This window comes from Triticum urartu, chromosome 3A (genome assembly GCF_056163025.1).
Source record: "Triticum urartu cultivar PI428250 chromosome 3A, HENAU_Tu73, whole genome shotgun sequence".
NCBI lineage: Eukaryota > Viridiplantae > Streptophyta > Magnoliopsida > Poales > Poaceae > Triticum > Triticum urartu.
The window spans coordinates 600299601-600308971 of record NC_141875.1 but is presented as its reverse complement, the minus strand read 5'-3'; the positions used below and the strand labels follow the sequence as shown (position 1 = coordinate 600308971).

Below are 9371 nucleotides of genomic sequence, written 5' to 3'. Positions count from 1 at the left end.
TTCCCTTTTTCAACACCCCACCAGAACCGGCGTATCATTTTAGTAAGGTCATCACACAGTCCGGCAGGGACTTTAAAGACACTCATGATGTAAACCGGAAGAGCTTGAGCAATGGCCTTTATCTTACTTTCCTTTCCACCCATTGACAAGTGATTCTCGCCCCACTCCATAAGCGCTTTTGCAAGTTTCTCTTCCAAGGTTTTTAGTTTACCTCTGCTCATATGACCTTCTAGAGTTGGGAGGCGCAAATATCTTGCCTCAAATTGACTTGGGATATGCGTAGAATTTCCTTAATATTCTCTTGTACCGCTGCTGGACACGCTGGGCTAAAAACGATTGAGCACTTTTGTGGATTGATACACTGCCCAATACCCCTTGCATAAATTTCCAACACCTCCTTAACTCTAGTTGCTTGGCTAGGCTCAGCTTTGAAAAACAACAACGAGTCATCAGTAAATAGTAAATGTGATATACCAGGCGCCCTTCAGACCTTGATTGGTGTAACTATTCCATGACGAGCTTCTCGTTGCAGGAGAGAAGAAAGACCGTCAGTGACAAACAAAAAAGGAACGAAAATAATGGATCACCTTGGCGAAGACCTCTGGTTGGGATGAACGAATCAAGTAGGGTTCCATTGAATTTCATGGAATGGCTCACCAAGGTGACACAATGACATTATCCAGTTTATCCACCGATGAGCGAAACCCAAACTCTGCATCGCACTTCAGAGAAAATCCCAGTCAACCCTGTCATACGCCTTTGAAAGATCTAGCTTGTAAGCACAAAAAGTCTCCATCTCCTTCTTACTATGTTCAATAGTATGGAAGAATTGAAATGCCACGAGCGCATTATTCGAGATTCAACTTTTGACCATAAATTAGACCAATAATACATTAATCATTTTACTGAAAAATTATACCTTTGAAAACTTCTTTCGAATACGAATTCAAAGGTATCTCTCATGCTCCCGCCACAGTCGGCATGTTAGTTAAATTTATGATTAAAGTTAAATCTCGAAAAACGTGAGTACACTACATTATAGAATGGAGGGAGTATCAACGTGCAATTAAGATTTTGTCAAATATTAATGTGTAATACAATTAATATATTGCCTAATATACTCTAGAAATGTATACTACCTAATATAATGGTGCATTGCACGTACATGATCTCTACTCCTAATGAACGACTTGGTGAATAGTCTGCGCGGTTTAATTTCACTGGTTTTTTTTGTCATTCTCTCACCTCCCGTATACAAAAAAAAACGACCAAAACCACGTAAGAGCAATGCCTCCCGTCCCTCGCAAGCCTCGCACTCGCATGCCTGAACGAAAAAAACCAGCGGAAAAAACTTACGAAAAAAGACCTACAACAAAAAATCACACGACTCGCACGCACGAGCGAGTGCCCTCCAGAGTGCGCTCGAGTGAGGCCTCCAGATCGCTTCGCCGCCGCCCTCGCACTCCCATCAGGCGACTCGCAATCCAGTCCTTCGTTACAACCCTCGCGCTCGCATCAAGGATCGAGGCCTCCAATGGCCGCCGCCGATCCCTTCGACGGCGCCGAACCACTTGAGGAGCCGCCGCCGATCCCCTTGAGGAGCCGTTCACCGATCCCCTTCAGGAGCTGGCGCTGATCCACGCCGCTGCCACCTATGCAGAACCCCAGGGCAGGGCGCTAGGAACCACCGACAAGAGCATACTCGCCCTCGTAAGCGACTGACGCACCCCTCCCTACCCCTGCCCCGATTCGTCCGCGGCCTCGCAGATCAGATCTGACTTACTGACCGGTCGGTTTCTTCCCCTCGCGATGTTGCTTTGGCAGGTGGCCAGGGTCTCCGCGGTCGGCATCGGCGTCGGCGTCGTCTACGGCTCCATCAGGCTCGACATCCTCAAGGTAACGCTCCAAATCTCCCAACCCCCCGCTGCCTTCCCCTATGGTACCGCTCGATCAATGCGAATTTTGTTGCATCACTGTGTTGGCCGCTGCTCCCGTGGTTATAGGATTAACAGTGCGTTTGGTTGGGGGGAGTAGGATGTGGGGAATGGCAGTTCATAGGGTTTGAGGTTCAACGTCCCATGTTTGGTTCAGGTACATGGGAATTCATCAGGGATTCATCCATGTTTGGTTCAGGTACATGTCCGCAACAGAAGGCAGTCGAAAATCACTACTAATACATGGGAAAATTCATTGGTTATCGATAATACTCCTGGTAATTGATGAGGACCTATTCCCCTTCTTTTCTTTGTTCGACCATCCTCATGCTTCCGCGGCTGCAGTCGCGTGCTCTCCAGACCGTCGCCGGGTCTGTGAAGATTTGAGGTCATTCTCATGGCCGCCACGCGTGGGTCACGGACACCCCGATCTGGCTCTCCACCTCACGCCGACGCGGTGCCTCCCGGCGATGACTTCCTCCTCCTCACGCCCTTGCCGTCCTCCTCCGCAAGACTTCACCGTCGCCTGCGCGAGCCCGACGCGTGGGAGGACGACGTCGACCATGGAGCACCGCGGACGTGCTACCACCATGGTGGGGACGAGGCGGAGTATGTCGCGGCGGCGGCGACGACCATGGAGCACCGCAGACGTGCTACCACCATGGTGGGGACCAGGCGGAGTATGTCGCGGCGGCTGCGACGAGCACCGCGAACGCGCTACCACCATGGTGGGGACGAGGTGTTGCAGCCCTCCCCTCGAGATCAGCTCCAGCCTGATGACGACGACCTGATCCCTACAGGTGACGGCGACGTGCTCCGGCCAAGATAAGCCCTGTCCATATTCGTCACGGCGGGCTGCACCCCTCTCTCTTCCTTCACCACCACGAGTTGAGGAGGAGCACCATCAACTCTCTTGATTGGGTGTCTACTCTAATAGAAAAGAAGATGAAGTATGTGACCATTGTAGCTACTGTTGAATTCATGTATATACATTGAATATTCATCCAATTTTGTCTACTGTTTTCCCAAATGACAAATGTGTTGATCTGAAGGAGAGAGGGTGAGAAGAAAAGAGACGTCGTGCAGCTGGTAGCGGGAGACAATTGTCTAGCCGGCAATCAGGGATTTCTAGCAAGGGCCAGTGTGATTTCTAGCAATCAGGGAGGCTAGAGAGACTTGGTTGTTGTTCTGTTTGCTGCGTGAGAGGATGGTCACTCGATGTAAGAGTGCAGGGAATGTTGCTTGCTACTGCTACTGCGTGTGCTATTGTGTTGTTTTGTAATATGTAATATTTCTGAACTGTTAGAGATATTACCGCAGTGAGATTTGTTACCATTATGGATATATGGTCTTTTCCAGTGCATTATACAAAACTAACTAATAGTTTCTGATCAGATACCCTGGTAACCCTCATTGGGTGGTGAGTATGTTAGTAGTTTCTCTTACTGTATTTTCCATTCTTATTTAGGCTTGCTCAGAGGATAGTGCAAGGAGATGTCCCACAAGCACTGACAAATTGTCGAGTAAGTATACTTGTCAATGCAAGGATGCTATATTGTCAAGGGTTATATTAGGAGGATCTTATGAGTGATTTTTTACTTATGTTTTGAGCAGCTAATTACCAATTGACATGGGTGCTTTGATTGCCGGTGCAAAATATCGAGGAGAATTTGAGGATAGGCTTAAAGAAGACGCAGATTCTGATGGACAGGTGATTCTCTTCATTGAGGAGATTCACACTGTTGTTGGAGCAGCTAACAAGATACATGAATCGTTATTGCTTTGACTCATGAAATCATGAGATATTTTTTCCTTATTTCTGACACTAACTTCCTACATGTTTTATTTGATAATGACATTTACCTCTTTTTTCTTTAAAGATGGCATGCATAGGCTAAAAATTGAGGATTAGACTGATCTATTTACTCAATAAATTTTACCAAACATGGGATGGTTGTGCTGGGGCTACTGTCATCTTTTGGATCTCACAGATCACTGAATTTATGTTCAGCATAAAAAAAGGCTGCTTGGCTGCACCAATTCCATGTAGCTAATAAACTGTGGGACACCATTTTTTCAGAATCTCCAGCATTTGATTCATTTTGGGTGCTGTATGTGAAATAGTAAGATTTATGGATACTGGGATGCATCAACGCAATTTTACAGCCTTAGTCTATAATCTGGTTGATGATTGTTACATAGATAAACTCTTGATTCTTCCATACAACAAAACAGTTCGTCAGTTGTTTTACTCATGTATTCTCACATAATATTTTTTGCTGAGTTACAAAAATAATGCATAACATGTTGATCACAATACTGTGCCAGCTTGTCAGAGATGGCAAAGCTGTTCTATGCAGGGTACGCCTCTGAGCTAGCCGATGCGTACTGTATCCAGTGTTCTGTTGCATCCGGTGCGACCTCAAAGAATACCTTCTTCTACCTGGGCGTTGAGCGCCTCAGGGACGACGAGGTGCAGCGCCTGGGGTGGAAGCAGTTCAACTACACGATGATGAAGTGAGTGAAGGGGTTAAGACAGTTGCGTTGTGTGTGCGCTTGCTTGCTGGTGAGTGTCGCCTCTGTGACTAGGTGTTCTTTGTTGTCTATGCCCTCTGTAGTTTAAGGTGTTTGTTCTTTTAGCAGCCATTAAAATACTGCAATGTAAATGAATGTCTTCTCTATGTCTACAGCATGCACTAGAAGTATAGAACTAATGGCAGTGTTTTTTCTATACAATATATTAGTATATTATACATGTTTTTGATTCTAAGTGTATTATAAATTAGTATAGACTATCTATCATCCTTTCATTCAGTTTTTGCAGAGAAGTTCAGTTGCTTTGCGTATGGATTTACCAACAGTTCTTTTGTGCAGTTGACACAATGGTATGATGTAGCATGTTGGCGTATAGTTTTATCCACCATTTATAGGGAATACGTATTCTTCTTAGGTTCCCTTGCTGCAAATGTTAAAAAACATAAATACAGTGAATGATTGTGTTTTTAGATGGAAAACACCGTTTCCAGTAATAGTTGGACAACCTGAAAAGAATTGCTCGAGTAACATGTTTCCAAGCAGCATACTGCAGAATCTTTCAAATTATAGGCAAGGTTATACAAGAAACACTGACCTAGGAGTTAGTGTAGTACTTTGTTCATCATTCCATAATTTCTTTGCACCAAGACGTGGTTCCTAATGGCTTACTAACATCCTAATTTTCCATCATGGTGGTTTGAGTTTGTTGCCTGCGCTTATTACTAGGAAATGAAGCTCTCAGCCTGGTTCTAACAAACTTAACTGAACTTTTGTACACGAGATAAATAAATGCACTGTATTAAGATGTTAAGAGTCCTTATACTGATATTTTATTTAGTTATTTTTATTCAAGGATACATTAATTAAGTTTCAAAGTTAATTGTCATTTTTAGTAAATTGGTGTGTGGTAGCATTCTTTAGGTAGTTGTTAATTTACAACACTCTGCACATGTATTGACCGCGCGTCCGTTCTGCTTCCTTCTTTTTTCTTTCTTTCTCACTCTAGAATGAATTCGTCCTTGGCGTGGCCCGTTGAAATTTTCTCCAGTCTGTTTCCTTGCAAGAATCAGCACAGGCAACGTAACAATTCAATTCCTTGGGTGTTTTTCTTGCGATTCCCCTTCAGGGCCATATGATTCTTGGCAGGGAAGAAGCTATTTGGGCTGAATCAGACGAGGTGCTGGAGCAGATTGGGAAGGGCTCCTTTGGCTCTGCGCTCCTAGTGAGGCACAAGGTTGAGAGGAAGAGGTTGGTGCAATTCCATTGCAATTCCACACTTGCTTGCTCTCCACATTCCCTGGACCATCTCTCAATCTCAAGTATGCCTTGTTGCAGGTATGTCTTGAAGAAGATCCGGCTCGCCTGTCAGACCGTCAGGTGCCGGCGATCTGCGCACCAAGAGGTCTCTTTCATTCCCTATTTTGTGCCATGTCACATGTCAACATTCAACTTAGATGCATGGTTTGTTTGACCTTTGGATGAAATTCGGCATTTTGTTCATGCAGATGGAGCTCATCGTCGCAAAAGTAAGGAGCCCTTACATCGTGGAATACAAAGATTCTTGGGTGGAGAAGGTGGGCATGGTCCTCCCCTCTTCTCTTATGATCTTATATTGCAACGTTTCAATGTTCCTACTGAAAATTTCAAAAAGAAAAAATGTTCTGACAGAAGGATTCATGTGACCGCCGACGTCTGAAATTCGTGTTTTTTGTTGTTGTCATCAAGGGTGCTATGTGTGCATCATGATTGGTTACTGCGGGGGAGGGGACATGTATGTGTGTAACTTGTGAAGTGAGTTATGAACTGAATTTTGAACCTGTAACGATATTGTGGTTCTCTATTTTTCCCTGTGCATTTGCAGGCTAGAGGCCATTAAGAAGGCTAACGGCAACCATTTCTCGGAGGAGGTGCTCAACTACTTTGTAATATGTCTTGTTCAGTAGCCGCAAATTCCGCTTACTGAATTTTGCCATTTTGCAATGCCAATTTTTCTGGATGCAGAAACTCTGTGTGTGGCTTGTGCAGCTCCTGATGGCGCTTGATTACTTGCATGCCAATCATATCCTTCATCGAGATGTCAAGGTTGTTACATTTGTAACCTTTGTAACCTTTATCTGGTACTCACATTTCATTTCAGTTAAGCCTAGCCGGTTGCTCACCATGCATAGTACTTTTTTTCAGTGTTCAAATATATTTCTTCCAAAGGACCAAAATATACGGATCGGTAAGTACGCTCTAATAAAATCAGTTACTAGGAAAAATACTTGAAAGAACTGGCGACAATATCTTCTGTTTCCGAATATATATCTTGTCTGAAACAGGCGATTTTGGGCTGGCTAAAGTGTTTACTTCTGATGATTTAGCTTTGTCGGTAAGTTGTTCTTGCTCAATCCACAGTCACGTGTTTCTTTCTAATATATAAGTTGCTTATATAATTTGATATATTGTGTTTGTTCTGAAGGTTGTAGGAACTCCCAGTTACATGTGCCCTGAACTTCTTCCTGACATTCCATATGGCTCCAAGTCCGACGTATGGTCGTTAGGCAAGTCTTCCTATCTAATATTCAGTCACATGTCTTGCTCTGAATGTCGCATTGTTCTCTTGTCTAAACATCTGCAATTTTCAGGATGCTGCATCTATGAGATGACTGCGCTGAAGCATGCATTCAAAGCATTTGTAAGTCGATATGCTCTTTAAGCATTTTGTATTACGTTTCGCCAAAAGTTGCATTTAAGATGATGTTTTTCCCTATCAGGATATGCAGACACTGATAAACAAGATTAACAAGTCTGTTGTCGCCCCTCTACCGACTATATATTCTGGCGCATTGTAAGCACTTGTAACAGATTAACTTGTAGGAAGTTCTTGTGAGCTATTCATGCCATCTGAAAATTATTTTTATAATATGTTTATTTTCTGTCATGCAGTAGGGGATCCATCAAAAGCATGCTGCGCAGAAATCCAGATCACAGGCCGTGTACGAGTCATTCTCCTAGAGAATATTTATTTTATTTTAATGACTATAATCTTGTTTCTGCACTCATTTGCGCATCTCATCGCCTCATACTGATTATGTTTTCCAGGCTGTAGATCTGCTAAACCATCTGCATCTTCAGCCCTATGTGTTGGAAATCCAATCGAAATCAAGTCCGGCTGGCAATATGTTCCCAGCTATACTTCCTAACAGACATGAAAAAAACAAGACTGTGTGTTCTGATGATTAAGACAATTGCAAACCCCGATATATTAAGAGTCATTCATTTAAAGTACAGAGGATTGTGGAACTTGACAATGCCACTGCTAACCATGGCCCTCCTCAGTCTACCAGAACAGCAAAAGATTGTTCAGAACTGCTTCATCAAGAGATGGGTCAGTTACCAGTCCAGGTCACCAAGGAAGTTGTCCAAGAATTAGCGATGCAGGATAAACATTCAAAAGAAACAAGATCACCGGGACCTACTCCACGAAGGGCGTCCTCGACTCCTAGGAGACGGCTAGAACCTGCAAAAACATTTCATGCAAGAACAGCTCACAAAGAGGAGGTACGTACTATCTGGCCATACAAAAGGTTAAACTCTTGTACACAGTAAAAAATAACTGAACACGCGGGAGAGCTGTGTATCAACTTGCAGGTTCGCGTTATGTGTAGTACATGTGTGACATATTGTGTGTACTTTGATCAAATATTACGCATTAACCTTTTGTTGTTTTGACACTAGCAGCCTCCGCCGTCAAGGTCTTCAGTGGACTAGACAATACAAGCTACACGGCGAGCATCACTTTCCCCACACATGTTCAAAGCAGCTGAGAAGAGGCGAATCGCCGACATTCTCACCAGATTGAAGTCTCCTGATGTTTCAGTTAACGCACCTTGAATCGACAGAATTGCTGAATTCCCACTGGCATCGTCTGAAGATCCATTGCATCCCATCATGAAGCTCTTGCCACCATCTATCACTGACAAATCAATCACCAAGGACAAATGCACTTTCCAAGTGCTCCGAGGGGACAGCGAAAGCCACACCAACACTCGTGATTTGAACCTGCTCAGTATCGACAATAATCAACTCGGAAGTTCGTCCGATTGGAGGGAGAAGAGGTTCGACACGACGTCCTACCGGCAGCGAGCTGAGGCTCTCTAGAGGACTTGCTTGAGTTCAGTGCCTGTTGCTCCAACAAGAGAGAGAGAGATTTCAGGAGCTGCCCCCCCCCCCCCCCCCCCCCCCACCATCCTTGTGGATCAGTAATTCAATTTTCCGACATGAAATGGTCCTCTGAGTACAACTCCAAAACCATGTTGACATTTTGAGAAAGGACCAATTCTTGGATGTACTTCAATAATATAAGTTATCTTAAGATTTTGCTGATATCTGAATAAAGTTGTAATTTGGTTGTTCTTGTTTTTGTATTTCTACATTGATAAGGTTGTTTCAGTGTAGGTCCTTCTGCCTTGAAAGATCACATGGATATGCAGCCGACACTTCTTCTCCAAAATAATGAGGGAAAAAAGAGCTTTTAACAGGTAAGACTATAAGCCGTATGTTATATTTTGCTATTTTTGCTTGCTTGAGTATATAGCATGTTTGGTGATGAGTAAGCTTGTGGTGAGCTGTATTCTGAATTATCCGATATACATGCAGGCTCCCAAGTTTATTCAAAGTGTTGTTCTATAAGATGATAGGCGCCTAAGAAGATTAATGTCATTGACTTGTCACGATCACAAGGGCTTCAATCAATTGAAGTGGTGTTTTATCCGCTATCTGATTCTCTTTCAAGCCAAAAGTAAACTGTGAGAGCCGGCGAAACATAGAAAAACTATATTTATAGAACAACATAATTTCCTCATTTTACGCAGATATCTTATTCACTGAAAAATCGTAAACTCAACACTTCAACAACGT

General features: G+C 43.6%; 1 protein-coding gene and 1 pseudogene across 2 annotated transcripts; both read left to right on the top strand.

Annotated features, from left to right (window-relative positions):
• Window positions 1–1349: 1349 nt before the first annotated feature.
• On the top strand, window positions 1350–7303 carry LOC125545316 (serine/threonine-protein kinase Nek3). Its single transcript, XM_048709217.2, has 17 exons — window positions 1350–1710; window positions 1825–1896; window positions 3403–3457; window positions 3549–3645; window positions 4263–4451; window positions 4750–4819; window positions 5596–5717; window positions 5805–5871; window positions 5975–6047; window positions 6195–6240; window positions 6331–6376; window positions 6471–6551; window positions 6651–6693; window positions 6791–6840; window positions 6931–7012; window positions 7097–7146; window positions 7226–7303. Exons 4-17 carry the CDS (start codon window positions 3638–3640, stop codon window positions 7301–7303), a joined length of 1005 nt encoding a protein of 334 aa, XP_048565174.2. The 5' UTR covers window positions 1350–1710; window positions 1825–1896; window positions 3403–3457; window positions 3549–3637.
• A 45-nt stretch (window positions 7304–7348) lies between these two features.
• On the top strand, window positions 7349–8868 carry LOC147980724 (serine/threonine-protein kinase Nek3-like; annotated as a pseudogene). The gene is made up of 3 exons (XR_015599358.1): window positions 7349–7447; window positions 7554–8012; window positions 8190–8868. The product of XR_015599358.1 is annotated as a serine/threonine-protein kinase Nek3-like (transcript).
• The last annotated feature ends 503 nt before the right edge of the window (window positions 8869–9371 follow it).